Genomic DNA, 21,513 nt, shown 5'->3' on the forward strand with positions numbered 1-21,513 from the left:
ATTGGTCTTCTCACTGGACACTGTATCCTCAGGAGACACCTATACGTAATGGCTATTGAAACTAATCCTCTTTGTAGAGGTTGTCATCTTGAAGAGGAGACTTCACGACATATACTATGTGATTGAGAGGTCTAATCTGCTCAAAGATTTGAGCATTTAGCGCAATACTGCACGAAGACCTGGGAACTGCAAGATGTTCCTGTAAGGTGTCTGCTAAACTTTATTTTAGCTATAAGGCTTGCTTGCTAATCATGATTTGGGTTTTGGGTACAATAGAGCTCTGGTTGATGTGCCCTGCTCTCTAGAGCTGCCCATCCTCTAAATCTAATCTGATCTACATGCGCCTAAGAAAAGGATATTCAACAGGAAATTTTTGTGAAATAAATTTATTAAGAATTGAACAAACTTTTCTCACATTTGTGAGAAAAAAAAATTGATTTTATCGCTCTAAACTTTTTTTAAGTGATCTCTAGTATTTCTTCCTATTACTAGATCATTATCAGTCTTCTGATATTTCTTTCTACTACAGTCAAGATTTCATAAAATTAATGGTAGAACATCAGTTGCAAATAACTTATTGAGTCTTATTAGATGTCTAAATTAATAAATCTTCAACCACTTTTATCAATCCGTAAAATAAAGTTCTTGCTGAAGAAAAGTATTGTAACTCACAAAAGGGTAAAAATATTTTCTATAGTAAGAGGTATATGAAGTAGTTTGCCTTTGAAGATTTTACAACTTTTGTAAGGATTAAACATTTCATTTTTAATATTTATCAATACATAAACAGAAAAACCTTACAACACAATCAACTGAAAATCCTAACTTGAAAAAGAAAATTAAAATAAACCCATCGTCTGAAACGTCTAGGCAGTCTATTTCACCCTTGACCTTAGTCTACCAAAAAGAGAGCTTGATGGAATGGGGAACGATGAGACTGTATTTCTTTGATTTTATTACTTTAACATGTCATGTTTGCTTTTATTTCTAATTTGTTGGTTTTAAAATTATATAATGTAGAAAAAATTTATCAAAAACAAAATTTTACAAAAAACAAAATTTTAAAACTTTTGGCAGTAAAAGAGGAAAAATAATGTACTTTAAAAGATTATTACATAAGCTCTCAAAAAATGCAATTTTTTTAAACTTAAACAGCAAGATCATAATTTTGACTAAAAATTTAATAAATTAATTGTAAATTATTCTGATAGTATATATCAGTTTTTTTAAACTAAATTTTGGTGTTCGGTTTTAATGTTAGATAAAATGCAAGAAGCAATTTTATATGTATAAAAGCTTACTTAAAATTAATTACTTCAACCAAGAAATATATATTGCACACAGACTTGTGTGCCATAGTTTCATACTTTTTTCTATTGGTTCTGCTTCAGTGGGAAAAAAAACTGTTGAACTACATGAATTCTTTTCAAGAGATAGGGGTACAACTTACAAACTATTTGTGGTATAGAGTAGTGAATGCAGACTAACACTATATTTATGATGAAATTTAAAATCAAATTTAAAAATTATACATTGTAAGTACAAATTTTTTTTAAAGCTCATTGAATTGTCATGCTTCACTGGTGAAAGCAATTGAAAGGACAAAGTTTGTTTTTGCAATATAAGAAACTAACAAAGCATATAAAACTAAACCAGGCCAAAATATCAACTGATACAAGAGCAATATATGGGAAAACAAAAATGGGCACAACCTGTACCCTAAACAAGGAAACTAGTCACTTGTCCAGCACAGCAACTGAACAACACCTTATCATTGAGAGAAAAACACGTCGGTGTATGATTGCCTCTAACAGTTACATCTGTGTTTCATACTAATTACCAGGGTCTTTATCAATCCCTGTGGCAATTGCATTCAATTTTGCAGCAAGGCACTTTTCAGCTTCTTGATGGTCATTAGAGCTGGTTTTCAACAGTAAATTGTGCATCAAAGTTTATCCCATATGTGTTTAAAATTATTAAGGTCAGTGAGCATCGTAGGCAACTACAACTGTTGAATGTATTCTGATAAGAGGTATTCGTCCACCAACTAAGCTCTGTGTGGACAGGCATTTATCGTAGAAATCGATGAAATTTGGTCCATATGCTCCACAGGAAAATCTCATAGGGTGCATGGATCTTGTCCCTGCACAAGCTGACCTGTCAGAGTACCTCTATCAAACACACGAAGGTCCGTCTGCCATGACCATGAGACCACCTCGACCATAGTGGCCCTTTTCGACAATGTTAGAGGGCTGATATTGAGTCCTGGATTCTCTCCAGATGAGAACATGTGTTGAGTCTGTCCAGACTGAATCGTGACTAATTACTAAAGAGAACCCATTCCAATCATCTGCTGTCCAAGATGGGTGTTCTTAGTATGATGCTAAACAATCTTTTCTGCAGTTCATAGTCAATAGAATGCAAACTACATGGTGCCCGGCACACATACCACCTGCATTAAGTCTCTGGGTGACTCTTATATGTGAAATGGATATTCCTGTTGCATTATACTGGTTGTGAGACAGTTGCATCATTGTCACAGGCTTATTCCTTTTGGCTAGAAGCTACAAATCAGAGTTGACCCGGCATTGTTGCTCTTTTTCAGCCATGGCTAGGTTTGCGGACCACTGTTCCTACAATAGGTAGCCTGTGATAGGCCTGTTTAAAGTATTCCATCTATTTACCCTATACTGGCATCATCTAGACAATGATGACTGACCATACTAAAGATGGATGAGCAAAATATAAGGATTGGGCTAAGCTATGATGTAAAACGGCCTAACATTACAAGCCTGGGCAAGTAAATTACGTCATCATACAGCCACTACCTTATGACATCACAGTTTACCGCAGTGCACAGATGTCTGTGAAGAGCTTAGTTATTATCTTATACCTAATTTACATACAGTCATTGCTTATTTTGTTCTTTTTTTTCAAAAGAAAATGTTTCTCATTTATTTGTTTTCATTGGTGTAAAATACACACAATACATAAAGTACACATAAAAAATACATACAATACATAAAGTACACATAAAAATACATACAATACACAAAAATACAATATTCCAGATACCTATTCATAACTTTTTCTGATATCTGTGCACGAAAATGTTTATTTTTCCAAAATTTAGTAGCAAGATTAATAGTATGTATCTCTTTGATGCATTTATTAAATATAATTCTAAAATAATTCAATGAAAAGATTTTTTAGCTACCTTTATCATTGAGGCAAGCTTCAGAAGAACTGCACCAACAATAGCTTCTCCTGTTATCTTTGAAATTACTGACGCATCTGCTATCATTAAACTACCCATAGCTTTGATGAATCTAAAATTTATAAAAATGAAATTTTAAAAGAGACAGCAAAAACAATGAAAACATAAAGTTAGTTATAAAATACTATATAAATCAATTTACAGTGAGAAAATAAGAGATTAACTAATTAAATAATTTAAGAAAATAATAGAAAAAATAAACCTTAATGAAAACCATAGGTGGATACACATGTGATGATTTGGTTTTAAGAAGTATTATTAAATAATGCATGATTTAGTGGTTGTTACATTAAACACATAAATGAATCAGAAATAACACATAAACAAAAACATATTAGTAGGCACATTCATCCTTTTACAATATAGAAGAAATAACTAAATCATTAGTGCAATTTCTGCCAACATCAGATCACAGCAAGGCAAACAGGATTTATTGAGCTACAAAAGGCATATATCAATTATTTTACAAAGAAATCCAATTGTGGTATTGTATACAACTTATGAATATTTGCTTTATAATATAAAAAACTTATTTATATTTAACCTTTGCAAATTAAAATATATGCTTTAAGCAATTTGCAATCAATGTCATTAGCAGGGCCTACGCTAAGCATTCGCCAGATGCAATAAAATCGTAAATTTGGCAAACAAAATAGTGTTTTGGTGAACGATTTTTTCCAGTAGAAAGAAATGAAAATTATGTCAAAATGAATGTTTCTAAGCAAATCAGTATTTTTTAATTCGATTACAGTAATTTACGGTAGATGCTAAAATAGTTTTCTATGGGGAAAAAAATTAATCATAAAAAATGAAGATTTGAATTTGGCGAAGACTTTCGAAAAATGGAGAATACTTTTGATATTTAGCTAATTTACTGGCTAATAATTTGAAATACAGGCCCTGATTTATTTAATTATGAAAAGTTGATGTGATTTCATTACTTCCTCTTTAATGTAATTTATGTAATCATTTATGAATTACCAGTTTCGTGTGTGAACTAAACTCATTTTTTTTATATTTACTTCCACAACATTGGATTAAAATATTTTAAATAATTTGTTATTATTTAAATAGGAACATAAGAGGTATTGTATACCACATATGAATATTTATTTTAAAACATTGAAATATTCTGTTATATTTAACCTTGATAAATTAAAATACATGCATTAAGTAATTTGCAAACAATATCATTAATTTAAATATGTTACTTTAATATGGTATATTTTTGTTAAATTAATTTTTAATTAAGAAAAATAGTTGTGATTCAATTTCTTCCTCTTCAATGTAATTTATATTATCATTTATTAATTATTAGCATCGTGTGTGAACAAAACCAATTCTAATTTTTTTAATATTTGCTTCCACAATATTGGGTTAAAATATTTTAAATAATTGGTTATTATTTAATACTGAAAGAAAACACAAATAATTAAGATCAAAAGGATAAAACTTCTTTGAAAAAAACGCGCTAAGAAGCAGCAGAAATTTCAGAAAAAAGTATCAATACAAAACAAATGAAATAAAATAAAAATATGACCACCGAAGCCGACGTCTTCAGGGGGTACCGGCCCCGGTAGCCATTAAAAACAAAACCATTTCTATTTGAGGGAGAAGCAAAAGCTTAAAATATCTCCCTCAGTACCCCGATGGTTTTGTATAGAGGTCCAGGAAAAACAAGATACATTCAAAATAATAAACAAATTACGAAAAGAAAATCAATCAAAATCATCAGAAAATTAAAAACTCACAGTCACAGGTCAATACAAGAAACAAATGAAATAAAATAAAAATATGACCACCGAAGCCGACGTCTTCAGGGGGTACCGGCCTCGGTAGCCATTAAAAACAAAACCATTTCTATTTGAGGGAGAAGCAAAAATTGAAGTTGATTCTTGACCTGTGACTGTGAGTTTTTAATTTTCTGATGATTTTGATTGATTTTCTTTTCGTAATTTGTTTATTCTTTTGAATGTATCTTGTTTTTCCTGGACCTCTATACAAAACCATCGGGGTACTGAGGGAGATATTTTAAGCTTTTGCTTCTCCCTCAAATAGAAATGGTTTTGTTTTTAATGGCTACCGAGGCCGGTACCCCCTGAAGACGTCGGCTTCGGTGGTCATATTTTTATTTTATTTCATTTGTTTCTTGTATGGTTATTATTTAAGTAATTGTCTATTAGAACATTTGTTTGTTTTTTTAATTTTATTTTTGAATGATTAATATCGATTAATTCTTAGTTTAATTTTTACTAAGAAAATTAACAATATTTTTACTTTACTCCACATATTTATTTCTGGCATTTCATTGTTTGTGGAAAGTTATCTTATTATGTAGTCCTCATATTGTTACTGACTCAAACCAAATATCCTTTTCTCATGGGAATTACTGTGTGACCTTTGCAGATGAGGATGCTTTCATCACTAGTTTAAGACTACTATAATTTAGCTACCATCATCTCCGCAAACTATTTAAAAGCTGCAGATCCACCTAGGACTTTGAGGTAACTCCTTTTGTTTTAATAGCTCCTAGAATATTCTTTTTTGACTTGTGTTACATATTCAGCAACCTAATTGTGACCTTATTCTTACTTTTTTCTAGCCAAATTTGGCTTATTCAACTTCAGTCCTAAACATTGATTGGGTGCACAATCATTACTTTTGCCAACCATTTTAGCTTTCCAGCCAATGTAAGCCAAGATTAAAAAGACGATGTCTCGTCTGTTACTGTGTCACTTGCAATTTTTTTCTCACATTTTGTATTGAGAATGCTTAGCAATAAAAGGCTTTCTAGAAGCCTGCTGTTTTTGTCGGTCGTGTGTGTTTGATTTTTTTCCTAATGAAGTTTGAGAGCAACCTTTAATATTTTATTTTAAATATATTTTAGTTTATTTTCTGTAGCTGATGTCTTTTTGGTCATAGTGAGGTGAGTAACGATTTTTTTTATTTAAATATGCTTGGTTTTCATTTAGATGTTTCTGCTGGGCCTGCGGCAAAACCTATGTGCTGCACTATGGATAGTGATAACTAGTTCTAAATGCTAATACTCTATGCTGATTTTTCATTTTAATCTTTTCGGCTATTTAATATGCAACCTTTTTTAATAATTTTTAATCTCCTCACCACACCAACTATCATGGATCGCCATCATATTTCTAAGGCTGCAAATTATTGTATGTGTTGACTTGTATCTAAGAGACACATAGTTTGCAACAGTATGTTTCTAAACTAATCTCTATACCACCCACGTCCTTCTCCAAACTAACAGTAACAAGCTAACAGTAACAGTCCAAACTAACTTATGTAACAAGAGAGATTAAAGAGTAAAACATGGAAAACTTGGCTTTTATTCTCAACGCATTTTTTATTAAGTTGCTACCAACAACTAACACATAAATAAAAAAAATCTAAGATTAAGCAGATGAATAAAAAACCTTGTTTCAAGTCTTAAAATCTCTGCAGCCAAAAATATAATTATAATAACATGATTGGCTAAATTAATGAAAAAAATTTTTTTTTACACCTTCATGTGCAAATATGATGTTAGAAATTTTCAGCAGGAGTCTCCATACTTATTTTATTAATGCCTTGATGAATATGCTATGATTTTGAAACATATGTATTCATTAATCAAGTACTGTTAATTATAGATAAAATGAAAAGACAAATAAACTGAAAAATACTTACTCTGTTTGTGCTAAAAGTTCATCAGAATTTTTCTCAAAAAAAGGTAAAACATAGTAAAGAGACTGAATAGCTGCCAAGTAATGCTGATTATTAATGAGAGATATCAAACAATCTAACCCATATTTCATCAATTTTTTTACCCTAGAACATATCGCATTCCATTAAAAAAATCAAGCATATTATAAGTTAATTTTTAATTTACATTAGAAGTACATTTAAGTATATTTTTACTAAAATTATCATTAAAATAGTGGAACATTAAAAGAGATTGAGAAGTGTTATGACATTTTTTATGGTGCCTGATTAATTCAATGTAACATTTTCTTTACAATAAATAATATTGTCAATGTCAGTTTTTACAAATCAAAATAGCATAAAAAACTAAGTTATTGAATAAATCAAAACAAATATACTTTTCAACTATAAATTTTTATACTTCAAAAATAAGGTAGAAGTTTATGGATGCTAAAATTTAGCATAGCTAAATCAAAAATAATGCTTTAAAAATAATTTCAAAAACTTGTTCTGTTTTCAGAGTCAAAAATATTTGAAGTATAAGAATTTGTAAATAAAAAAATTATAAAAATGTGCAAGTTTTTATTTTTTTTGAAAGTAAAAAGCCTCTAAAACTTTAAACATAATAAGTACACAATTTTAATTTCATTCGATGCAGGATGAAAAAATTAAGGCTTCAATAAAAAATATTTCCCAACTTTGAAATATTATGAGCATAATAAATTCTTATTAATCAATATTAAATATTTAAATTATTTCTCATCAACACACAAAATTTTAAAGATTTTGTTTCTTGCTTTGGACAAATAAGTAAATAATATATACATATATATGAGATGCAAGTGAGATATTGCATCACTTCTCTAGTATCACAGATCTATATTTTTGGTAATTTACTCTGGGAATCATGAAATACAAAACAAACAGAAGATATAATAGATTAACTCTAAAATAGCTCAGATACTCTACCAATATACCATAGTTATAAATGTTTCTATCTATACATGAAACTTACCCATGTCCAATATCTGTCATCACAAGCATTAAGTAACATGCTGCAGGATGATTTGATTCATATGCTAACTTCAATGGATGCAGCCAAAGGTCCTCAAAAGGATTAGGTAAATCATGAATTTCTATTAATCCATCATAAACATTTACCCAATTCGGATGCTTGCTGTCCAATGCATGTAGTTTAAGAGAGAATAAAAGTCTCCAAGCCCAAGGAACGAAACCTTCATCTTCTTTAGAAACACTTTTAAGTGAAGTATAATGCAAGATCTAAAACAATAGTAATATACTAAAGCAAAAAACCAACATGAATAAAGCACAAATAAAAGTAAAGAAATGGACATTCAGTTTCAGTCTTATAAATAAGAACTTGACTCATTGATGATGGTAAAAAGTAATGAGACAAACGCATGCAATGTGGTTTAACCAATAGAGACAGAGGATCACATTTGAACAGAATAATGACAAGGGGAGGTAAGAAACAAGAGTGAGGGGATTTGGTGAGAACCCCAGGGTGATACAGAATAAATTAGAAAGTTCCAAATATTGGGGAATGGGATAGTAGAAAGATCATTAACGAATTTTTTAAAATTTAGAATGACTCTCAAAAATCAAGTTCTGTAGATGAAGAGTAGTGTTGAATGATTTTAGCAGAAGGAAAAAACCTGTGAGTTGATTTCCAAATATACAAAGCGATGAGATTGGTGAATGTCCTGATTTTAAACATATATTTCGTGTTCTTTAAAACAAAGATTAAAGGTACATTTAGTTTGTCCAATATACACAAGACCACAGTGACACAAAATTTGATAAATACCCCAGCTAATAATATTAGTCACAGATCTTTAAGGTTGATGAAATTTAGTTTATTTACATGGGAAAAAAATTACTTTAAACTTAAATTTACTCAAAACTGTCGTAACTAGAGGACTGATCTTTGAATAATAAGGTAAAACACTGAAATTGTTAAAGTTCTTGTTTGTGAATTTGATGGATTGAGAGATTAATTTTCTCTTTTTTATGAAATCAATAATATTAGAAGGAAAACCAGGATCAACAAAGGCACCTAAGCCTTTAAGGTAAAAGAGCTCTTCATTGAGGACATAACTATTTGTACATATTTTAGAAGCACAATAAACAAGTGCCCGTAAAAAAACTTTAATTTCCAATAAACATTAAATTAGAAATTTTTCCCAAATATGAATATGCTTTGCAGGTTGTAATAATATTTGAATTTAAAAAACAATGGGAAAATCAACTGCATTAACAGCAAAAAAACGGAATGGTCGAAACTGATGAAGCAGCACGGGCTGGCTCTAATGCAATTTTCTGGGGCCCTGAACCTGCGCTGGGAATTTCTCCCACCTCATTTAGGGCATCCATTTTCAAGTTCTACGGCAAGATTGCCCATGAGGAGTGGCGCGTTGCTGATGGTCAGAGACTAGCTAAGGAGCTGAATCGCGACTGTCTTAGTGTATGTCAAAAGGAGCTCTTAAAACTTAATAGAAACAGTTTAAGGAGGATCATAGGTCTTCTTACTGGTCACTGCATCCTCAGGAGACACCTGGTCGATGTGCCCTGCTCGTCAGAGCTGCCCAACCTCTAAGTCTAACAAGGATTTACAATGGTTTTGGGCGTGTTGAAAAATATTTACGGACATGTGCGATTCAAAATTTCCATGTTGTAATATCATATAAAACATAAAATCAATCTAATTGTAGGCAAATAAAAAAGATGTTTAATTTATCAGATTGATTAGATAATTCTTCTGTAACAAATCAGAATTTGCAACAAAATTATAACTCCTTAAAATACAAGTTTTTAAAAAATATACTAGTTTTATAGCACAAATATACTACAATATACAGAATTTTTACGTTTTTCTCTAACAAATCTGCATAAAAAAGTTATTGCAGGTGAATGAAAGTTTGGGAAGAAAAACAAAGGGTGCTGCTAAGGGCTAAATAAATGCCTTGTTAACGAGATTTTGCAAAAGTAATAAAATGTATATGTTTGATTAGCGAAACTGTGAGTAAATTTTGGGGGATTATAAATGATTGGTGGAATTCCATAAATCAATGGTCTTGAGATTCACGGAAATTCATGAATTAGCAAAAGAAACGCATACCTGATATGTTTCATTATATCGAAATTATGCACTAAATTTAGCAAAATATACCTGAATACAATGTTTGCTTTATCATTGATGCAGTTTCAGTTAAAATAACAAGTAGATTAACGGATAAAAAAAGGACATTATTTTAGTTTTGTGTGGCGCAGTTCTAAGAGCATTGTACAATTCTTAAAAAGTGCACTTTTAATTCCATTAAATTTTAATAAGAACTTGTCTAATCCTCTTAAACTTAATTTTTCTCTTTATCTAAATTAAGCTTAATGCTTGATTTTTGTGTCTTTTGATTGTACAACCTGAGCATTATGAATCATGGATTAGCATTTGTTCATTCTAAACCTTAAAAATGACAGAACTCAAGAAACGGAGTAGTCCACTATAAGAAAGGGCATTAAAAGGGTGTGTTTTTTGGGGACCTAAAATATTTAATTTTTCTTCTAAAACAATTATTACTGCAATGATTTTATTCATTGCATATTCTACAAATTAGTATTAAAATGTTAAAAAGTCTTATAGGTTAAAATTTTTGAGTATTGTAAGAATTATAATTGCAAAGCATAACTACTCTTATTTGTATTCCACATGTCATAACAATTAACCACATCACAATGACAAAAAAGACGTACACAATGACAATGACGATAAAATTATTGGGAAGCAAAGTGTATTTACAATGGAACCATCTTTAATCTAGATGGGATGACTCTTAATTCAAAATTTATGTCATAATACAATCCTGTTAAAAATATCAGAATTTGAAAAACCACGTGGAAAGGGCCGAAAAAATTATCAGAAATTCAGACCACAAGAGGTTATCAGCAATTCTAGTAACTGCGTTTTTTTTTTGTTGTTTTTTTTAAGCAAGCCTCTGATTTTTTAACCGAGTTTCCTACTTGCTAGTGGTGGTCACGAAGGATAAGGCTTTACATTTTCATGACCAACAGCATGATGGTGGCAATGTGATTAGCATTGCACACTAGTCTGTACTTGCTAGACAAGTTGGTAAACATTGAGTTGAAGCTGAGACTGCTTTAAGTCACAACTACGGATCAAAACTTAATTCTTCACAACGAGATCTAAATGCCTTAGCCAAAGATCCATTGTGATTAACCTACTATATATAATTGTAATTTTAAAGTTCAAAGTTACTGATAGAGTTATTGGAAAACTGCTAATAGAACTTTTAGCTATTAGGAATAGATCATTTACATAATGTACTTCCTTTTTTTTTGCTCATATAAAGAAAAGATAAAGAATTGTTATGTTTAAAGAATAACATGCAAGGAATTTTTTTCCTAATTATATCTTAGTAAATTGTTTTATACAGTGGATCTTTTTGTACACAAAATATTAGGTAATTTGAACAAATAGTTTACCTGGTTTAAGCCACGTGATACACTCCATTCATTTCCATTATTATCAAATTTCATGTAAGCTTGCAAAACTAAAACTGCAATTTCTCTGTGTAGTTTAAGGGGCAAAGTCAGATCGCCCTAAGACAAAAAGAAAAAAATCACAAGAGTAATATAACAAACAAATGCTTAAAAGTAATTTATAAATAGGAATAAAAATCTGAAATCTGTTTATTATCTTGAAAAATATACAGGGTTGCTACAGGGGTCAAATTATTCATCAGGTCTTTGATACACTAGTATCTACCGGTAACATACAGTAATCAAATAAATAAACAGTCCTCATCAGGTCTCAAATAAATAGTCCAATGAATCATATAATTACACCGCTAATTTTCAAACAAAAAAAAAAACTTGGTAATGATTAGTGTTAAACATACTATGATTTTGACAGATTTGAATTTCTGACCCTAAAGATATGAGGGGATGCCACAATCTAGAAAATATGGTCAATTATTAATCTAGAAATTATGGTCAAATAGAGAAAGATGAGGAATCAAAAGTTTGAACCCCCATAATCTTAATTTTACATTCTATGTATTTCCCTATGTTTTAGGAACTTTTTAGGAAAATAAAATTTTTTAAATGTATAATTATAACATTTGTTTAACCAAAGGTAATTACATGCAAAAATAGTTTTTAATGATTATTTATTACTAACTTATTTAATAATGGTCCAAAATATTTTGAATTGTAAGGAGTGCAAAATTTTACACCAATATAAATATATGATTTTAAATGATAAAATGCAAAAATTTGACTGAAATCGGTCAAGTAATTTTCAAGAAGTAAAACTTTAAATATGACCTTTTTAAAATCGAATCACTCAAACCTTTTGACCAATTTATATATATTTTATATTTAGTCTTTTAAAATTGCCTATTTTAAAATTGTACAAAGAATTAAATACCTTACAATTTAAAACATTTTGACTATAATTAAATAATAGAAAGATATAATTATTAAAGATTAGTTTCGACATGGAATCAACAAATTCAAATAAATAAAACTTATAATTAAGAGTAAAAATGCTTCAATTCACTTAAAAAGTTCCTGAGATATAATAAAATATACAAGAGTAAAATTAACATTAAAGGATCCAAACTTATAATTGCTCTTTTGCCTAAATTATTGGGAGCATTTTTTTCAGATTGCAGCTACTCTTGATATTTTGCGGGTCAAAGATCCGAAAAAAAAAAAAGTATTTTATTTCAGAGAATATAAGTTTTTTTGTTTGATTACAGAACTAAAGATATCGCCTGCACTAATTAATTAACAAGTTTAAGGTTAGGCCACTAAAGACCTGGTTTGTTAAGACAAATGCCTTCTCTGGGCGTCAGTGGGAGGTTGATGTACCCTGACGCCAACAAAATACCGTTTTGTAAGCTCAGCATGAGCAGTCGTTTCAACTCAGACATTATCTCGTACTGGGCATGCGTTAATGACGTAAACAAATATTTATTTTGATTTTTGTAGCTAGTTCCTATAACTTTATATGTGTTATTTCCGACCAGTGCTTTAGAGGGAAAAAAATGACCTTTTAATCTGTAACCACAGATTGTTTTAAGCACAGAATCTTTGTATGATTTATATCTTACATTATACAAATTAGGTCATTTTTTAAATTTCAGATATTGATTTCTCCTCGAAATCAAAATCGTGGCTGATTTCAATGCTCTGTTGGCTGTTGTCCGCCATTGCTTCTGCCGTTAATGTTACATTGCAATCCAACAGCAGCTGATTCGAACGGCAGTTGTCGTTCAAGCTAAGCATTTGATGACAAACGCTATTTAATACACAAATTGATCAATCAGAGGTTAGGGCTTGCTTCAAGCTAACGATTTGTAACGCCGACCTGTCCTAAGAAACCAGGCCTTAAGCAACTGAATCTTAGTTCATGACAATCCAATCATTGGATGAAAAGTTATTAATGTCTGTACTTTTCTATTTTGCATACTGCACAAGGAAGCGTGTGAGTGACATTTTTATATCTCTTACTTAACATTTGCTTCAAATCTTTAATGAAATTAGACAATGCAAGAATCGGCAGTTTTTTATATTAAGATTATTTATTATTCTAATGATAGGAATAATGCTTTGCATTTACTCCATCAGAGCTTATTAATGCAAAACAACCGATGGACAATGAAAACAATTCTTTCAATGTTTATTTGAGCATAATACTTCTTTTTTAAATGACACCTAATACTTCTTTGTTCCAGACCTAGAACCAGGGTTGAAAAAAAAAATTAACTAATCAGAAGTTTTACATAAAAAAAAGAATTGCTCACTATTATATTTTATACATATTCCTCTTAATTTATTTTTAAATCTGCTAGAATCTCATTTTAAATCACATTTGTTTTAAGAATATAAAAATGAACTATTTATTTAGAGCTTTGAATATTGTTACAAGGTTTGCAGTCTTAGCAATACCTAAACAATTTCTTATTTTACTGCGTACAAAAGAAATTTTGAAAACATTCGTTTTAATCCTCCTGTTGAACATGCAGCAGTATGCAACTATTTAGTAATAACATGTTCATTTTCCTCAATATCTTTTGACAGGCAAACCACAAAGATAATGGGAAAACGTCAGTCTGCTTTAGTTTTCCCAAATTCTTCAGAAGGAAGTTTAATGTTCAGCAATGAGATGCTGTTTCTTTTCTGCTCAACATTTCTATCATTACATCAACCATATGGGGGAAAATAGTGCTAACTTCACTAGATCATTAATATAATTTTTTTAGTTTAAAAATAGATAGATTTATATGTTTTCATCAATATATATTTGAATAACTTGAAATATTATTTAGAGATAAATGATTTGAAATGAAAAAAAAAGAACTTTAAATTTATAAGATTACACTTTCTGCCTTACAGTTCTTAGAGGGCAATTCCACCATTATGGTAACATTTGTCATCTTTGAATTTATATAACTTAATTAAAAATCATCAAATGCATATTAAAATATTTGTAGGGATATCTCTTGGAGTCCACTGCACTTTCTCAGAAACTTTTTAACTTTCATAAATTTAAAAATAAATAAATAAATAAAAACTGACTGTTACGAACATAACTTACACTAATATCAAAATTGCACAGTGGACAATTAGTTTTCATATTTCTATTGATTTTTCCAAAATTAAAAAAAAAAAAAGTTTTTTAATACATATTTAGAAGATATGATAGTTTCAAAAGCATTCAAGTATTAAAGATTGTGACTTTTGATAAACATGAAAAATGCAAATTACTTTGTAACGGATGTAACATTTGCTGTTATGAACTCTCTAAATCTAAATTATAGATCAGTTTTTACCAACTAGGAACATAAACAAATAAAAGATAGCAACAAGAAAATTACTATAATTCAGAATAAATAGTTTTAATGATTTTATGAACACATTTTATAAAAAAGCAAGAAAGAACTTTAAAAACAAATTTTTGAGTAAAACGAATATTTTTGTACACTTCCTATATACAAGAGATTATTACATAATGATTTATAAAGCAAGAAGCTCATTTTTTATTTATGTTTGCAATTAAATAAGAAAGAAGTAGTGTTCATATTTTAATTGTTATATAAGAAATTTACAATGCCTCAATGAACTTCACTACAGAAAAAAAATTAGAAAAGCTTTTTCCTTTGGTCTGTGATAGGCTCAGTTGGCACTTTTTTTATTCAGGTTTTTCTATCATTGCTTAAAATGTTGAGCCGCACTATCAGAAAAAATATCAACATACTGAAGATGAGGAAGTTTTTTTTATTTTGTAAATAAATTGACATAAGGCAAATGATCTCAGATCATTGCATATGAATATTTTCCTTGTACAGTGTATACAACTGCTGTGCAAGTGATAATTAGACATTTGTCTAGTGTGCACTTTTTACTACATTTTGTTGCTGCGTAATAGAGAAGTTCTCCCTATAATCCACCTGGCGAGTACATTTCTTGTCTGATTTTAGCGTTCTCAAAAGTGAAGACTTTTCTCTTTTTTATGTAAAGCGATTTAGTGATGGTTTAAAGCGATTTAATGTTTTAGTGAGTGTTAAATTAAATTTAGAACAGTTTCAAGAAAAAAAAATCTCATAAATATCACAAACTTGTACAAAAATAATAAAAAAATATGTTTCTTTTTTTTATTTGAAATTAAATTTGGTAGTTGATAAAAAATTTCAGAACAAATAACTTAATTAACTTTTATAGTTCTTAATTTTAAAAGAAATAAAACTACAGATTGTTTGTCATTCGGAAGTTTTTCTGTTACCAGATTAGAATATTTAATCACCATCAAGCCTAGGTAAAAATGAAGAAGATTTAGTCACTGGTCTGAAGGATCAGCTACCTAAAGATATTAGTCTGTTCACATTTTTGCTGGTTCATATGTCTCAATTTATTAAATTTTTAAGTTAATAAAATGAATTTATATGAAAAATTAGATTACAAAGTTTGTGTAGTGTCAATGTCATGATAAAATTTGCTGTTTCAGAACAAAAACAATCACCAAAACATGCAACCGAAAATCTAAAAAAATTAATACATCCTTTTACATTGGTTGCTAGTGTCTGGGACCACTGCTAATTATTTCATGATGGTCTGAGTTACATTTTAGTGGTCTTGAACTAACAAACCATCAATGATTTAGAGCCCTGACATCAAATGTTGCTGATATTTAAAATGCAATTTATTTTTAAAATATTATAAACTTTTTAGTTAAACATTCCATCTAAAAATATTTGCCTAATAAATATGTAACATTTAAAATGATATAGTATTGAATTTTTGTATAATTAAAAAGAACAAAAATTTAAAAATATAATTGTTTAGTCTCTCTCAAATATATCTAAAGATTGATTTATTTATTTTTTAAATTCAAGTTCATGATTTGTTACGAATGTGGATAGGTTAGATTCATAAACACAAAATGTTACGTTTATTACAATTGCATGCTTGGAAAAAATTGCTTTGGCATTTAACTTGTCATTAACAATGATAAAAGGGCCAGAAAAGATTTTAAAGATATAGTTAAATAATGAAAAAAATTAACCTTTGCTTAATTTTTGTAACAGACACAACAAAAAATTTGCCTATCAAAATTATTTTTTCAAAGAACTACTTATTCTGTACATAATTGCAGTATAATGTTACCAAAAATGATCAAAATAGGTAAAACACTAAAATTTTTTTATTTAATATTAAAATGGACTAAGTAAATAAATCCTTTATTTCACATAGTTCTTGAAAAAAATGAAACAAGAGTTCCGAGTTGAAAAATGGTGGTAATTACAGGGTGGTCACTCAAAACAGATTTCAAATTTCCCTGATTTTTCCAGGTAAAAATCTCAAAATTTCCAGGTTTGTGTTTTTTTTCCTTTTTTCTTATAAAGTGTAGGATGTGTACAAGAAAAGTGTCGTTATTATAAAATATCTTATTCAAAATGTCATTTTTTTAAACATATCTTGAAAAAAAATTTATTTTCTTACAAGATATTTTTTCATTATTTTTTAATGTTCTGGTACAACATTAATTTTTAAAAAATTAAGATGTGGAGAAAATAATATGTTTAGCTTGCAGAATATATTGTTGTTATTGAATAATTTTAGTTGTTTTTATTGAATTTAATGTGTTACTTTAAGTAGTATTTGCTCAAAGTGTACCTACAAAATGACAAAATCAGAATAACCAATAAAACCTTGGATAAGTATTGTTTAATATATTTTCATTAAGGAAAAGAAAACCGTTTCAGGTGATTATATATCAATAATTTTTAATAATTACAGTGGCTCCCAAAAGTGCTCACTCACTTATAACTTATATTGAAATAGGTAATAAAAATTCAATAATTAAAATGAATATTTCACAATGGGTATTTGATAATAAGATGTATAATCTAATCTTAGCAAAACTGCACGGAATATTTTAAAAACAAAGCAAAAGTTAATTTTTTAATCAAATAGTAACAAAAATGTTACCCCACGAAAGTCATCGTACATTTAAATGTTTTGGATCTCAGAATTAAAGATATCGTCAATTGCTTTTTTTATTTAATTATTTTTTATTAAATTTTTCATTTCTTTATTAGCAATTTAGTATCAAACCTATAATAGCAAAATTATATTTTAATTTTTGCTTGTTAACTCCGTAATACTTTATTTTATCATTTAAAAATTACTTGTAGTCGTAATAAAATAGACCAAATTTGATTATTTGTCTTCATAAGAGGTAAATCAGTAATGAATATGTTAAATTAGTTTACGGTATTCAATTGAACTGTGCAATATGTGATAAAATGCTTAAAAGAAGGACTTCAAATCAGAGATTAAAATTATAAATTTTGTGGAAAAATTCATAAATTTGCAATTGAGTGTTGTAAAAGTTTCTGTAAAAATTTAAAAAAATATTCTGCACGAATTTCACCTGACAAAAAAAAAACTAGTTGCACGTATTTTCAACCTTTAAAAGCTATTGTAGATGCTAAAGGAAACTCCACTAAATGTTAATTTAACGAAAAATTAAATTACTAATAGACTGAGTTTTTTCTTTAAAAGTATATGATGACTTTTGTGGGATAAAGTTCTTGTCATTTTTTGATGATTGATTCCTTAAAAATAAACTTTTCCTTTGTTTTTAAAATATTTCATATTGTCATTTAAAATATTTCAGTTTTGTTAAGATTAGAACACATCTTTTATCATTAAATATACATTCTGAAACATTCATTTTAATTAATGGATAGTCTTATTTCATTGAAAGTCATATGTGTATCAACACTTTTGTGAATCACTGTAATTACAATTCAATATAAAGCTGTACTGTATACTGCAATATACTGTATTTCATCTTACCAGTGCTTTTTATAAAATTCACTGATCATATTTTCCTTAAACCAATATCTCAAGTCAAATTTTTAAATAATGGTATTGTGAAATAGTATTTTTATTTTAAGAGACTCAGTATAAAAAAATTAATGTCAGAAATGTAAAATTGTCTAATTTTTAGTTCCATACTCTATAGAAGAAAAAAAATAGATAAAATTCCTTAAAATTTATACTTTTTTGATTTTTTTTCTTATTTGAAATTAAAACATTTAAAGAATTCCAATCTAAACACACAGTTTTTCAGTTTAGCATAGTTAATTGTTTTTGTTTGAACAACTGGAATCTTGAACAGTGCAGAACTAAAACACTAAGTTTCGTTTTCCTTCTCCTGACTAAACACATATGAATAAAAAAAAATTATTTCATGTATATATATAATTTAATATGTTTCCTATATATTCCTTAGTCATTGTCAGCTTTTTTAGGTAAAAAGAGGAATAGTTTTGAAATATCATCTCTAGAATGCAAGCAACATTTACGAACTTTCGATATTGTGACAACTATACAATTCGAATTTTGAATCAAAAAACTAATATTTACCAACAAAACCGTAAAATGTGATATTAATATATAGTTAGTTCTAAAGAAAACATTTTTCAAAATAAAAATATACTATAAAAGGTTAAAATGAAACAGAAAAAATTAGCATTAATGCAAGAATTGTAACAATTTGTCGAAAAACAATTTGTCGACAAGAATTAAAACAATTTGTGTGCGTGATAGGTTGGTTTGCTGAGAAAAAATAATTTACAGATTTCTTTGAATAGGAGTTGAAAAGCTTTCAGAAAAAGAGAGCAATATAAAATCTATTATTATTAAATTATAACCAACTAATTTTTAGAGAATTTAATAAAGTTAAAAATACAAAAACATGTTGTCAAAATAGAAAAAAATTACCACTCTCAATTGCGAAGAAACTTGAATCATTGTGTGAACACGGGCAGAATTTAAAAACCGAATCCTAACCCCGTCTCCCACATCCACCATAATCTTTGCCTTTCCTAAATTGTACAGTCTGCATAGAGATCAAAGGTTTCTACATTTGCATGGGAGAATTTTATGTTGTATTCTAGTTTAACAGGGTTATAATGGAGCAAATTTTGACGAAAGCAAAGTAAGTTGATGATATTTTAACTGTTTGGAGATACATTTCCGTCTAAAAAATGTGGGTATAATGGATGAAACAATTTAAATTGAGAAAATTATTAGCAAATAATTTAAATTAGTGAATAAAAAAATATATAAGAAAAAATTTCCAGCTTTTCTTTAAAATTTCTAGGTTTTCCAGGTTTTTATCCATATTTCCCTGATTTTTCCAGGTTTTTTCCAGTATAAAAAAAATTTCCTGATAATTCCAGGTTTTCAAGGTTTTCCAGGTGGGTGGCCACCCTGAATTATTAACAAGCTACAAAACATTAAAATACACATTTTTAGTTTTAAAATAATATACAAAATGTTAAGTTTACTAAAGTTAGAAATTTTAACACTTCCGTTTACTATTTGTGGAATTGCTTTGCAGTTAAAAATTTAACAAGAATATTTTTTAATAATAAACTGATTTTTTCACATGCAAAAATTAGATTTTTCCATACCCAAAAGTATATAATTATATAAATTTTAGTATTTAATTAAAATTTTTTGAATTTACTATAACTTAGTAGTGTACCTTAGCTATTCTCTTTACAAGAGCCAATAAATATTATCCTAAATAAATTAAAATGGCTTTTCAGGCAGTGCTCTTCTTTTTTGATAAATAGAATTTGTTACTGAGAATTTCTAGTGGTAATTTAGGATGAGTTGTAGCTGAATGCCTATCATTTTCTGAAACAAACTTAATGCTAATTTTTTTTAAGTGGACTGTGACCTAAGAAGGTGGGAATAAAACCTGTATCGACAGCTATATAATTAGACAATTAGTATTAAGTTCATTTAGGAAAATTAATGGATTTAACTGCTAAAACTTTGTGCACTATTTAACAGTTATCATTATCATAAGCCCAAAAGATTACAGAAATAACATTGCCTGAAAAAGCTCCATCAGCTTCATTGGTATGAAAATAAAATAGTTTATTTTATAATATAAGGATAGATTTAAGAAAGATAATAAAAGTATTAATTTTTAAATCTAAAAATAATCATGATTGACATTGTTACCAAGAAACACGGATAAAATTAGGTTTCAAATGCTGTATTGTTAACATTACACATTAATATTACTTTTTTACTATTTTCAAACAGCTATTTGTATTAATAAGTTAAGAAAGTGATAATAATTGAATTTTTAAATTGAGTGCTTTTTTAAATGACCTTAAAATATTTTTCTATTAAAAAAAATAATAGACCATCTATTTATTATTTCAAATTAGAAATTTTACACTTTATAATCAAAGATATATTTAAAAAATGTATTTGTGTTAAAGTAATAGTTTTAAGATAAACTTTATTTATAATAAACAATTTTTGTTCAAATAATTTATTAATTTAGTACATTAAATAATATATAATATACAATTAAAAAAAATTTCCAACAACCTGAGGAGAGAATTTCCAGTTCATTTTTTCAAGTAAAATTCGTGCAATATGGTTTTTTGCCATCGATAGATTATAGGACAACAGCCATTGAGAAATATTAACAATATCTTTTGGTGTTGGAATCCACTGCTCCAAGGAAATTTTTTCCAAAACATAAGTAGCATGCTGAAATGTTTTTAAATTAATACATGTATTCATCTAGTACCAAAATTTACATACAAGATATAAACTCATGTATAAAAGTCAGATTGTTCAAGTTATTTAAATATTTATTTCTACTTGAAGTTAAAGCAATATTTTATTATTTAACCAGAACATATTTAATAGCATTAAAATTCAGATTGTTTTATAATCTGCAAAAACATTTATTTATTTTTCTATTTTTGCAATAATTATTAAAACAAATTTCAATGCTTTACAAATTAAAGCTTTTTATAACTCTAAGTTAATAGCAGAACAAGCTGCCATATTTGTAGTCCCTGTCACAAAATAAATTGACATTTAATAAATTGAATTTTAAAAATATATTAGGTAGAAAAATATGAAACAATTATATATATATATAT

The 21,513-nt window shown here is 28.2% G+C and overlaps 1 protein-coding gene across 1 annotated transcript in view; it reads right to left on the bottom strand.

The window, feature by feature from the left end:
• LOC107456645 (ectopic P-granules autophagy protein 5) overlaps nt 1–21,513 on the bottom strand; it is a 172,244-nt gene that overhangs the window by 97,132 nt on the left and 53,599 nt on the right. The window contains exons 16-20 of the mRNA XM_071187258.1: nt 20,948–21,112; nt 11,498–11,614; nt 7,995–8,260; nt 6,965–7,105; nt 3,218–3,329 (exon numbers count right to left, since the gene is read on the bottom strand). Of these exons, the coding sequence (XP_071043359.1) occupies nt 3,218–3,329; nt 6,965–7,105; nt 7,995–8,260; nt 11,498–11,614; nt 20,948–21,112 (801 nt within the window). The remainder of the gene's footprint in view (nt 1–3,217; nt 3,330–6,964; nt 7,106–7,994; nt 8,261–11,497; nt 11,615–20,947; nt 21,113–21,513) is intronic.

This window comes from Parasteatoda tepidariorum, chromosome X1, assembly GCF_043381705.1.
Source record: "Parasteatoda tepidariorum isolate YZ-2023 chromosome X1, CAS_Ptep_4.0, whole genome shotgun sequence".
NCBI classification, from domain to species: domain Eukaryota; kingdom Metazoa; phylum Arthropoda; class Arachnida; order Araneae; family Theridiidae; genus Parasteatoda; species Parasteatoda tepidariorum.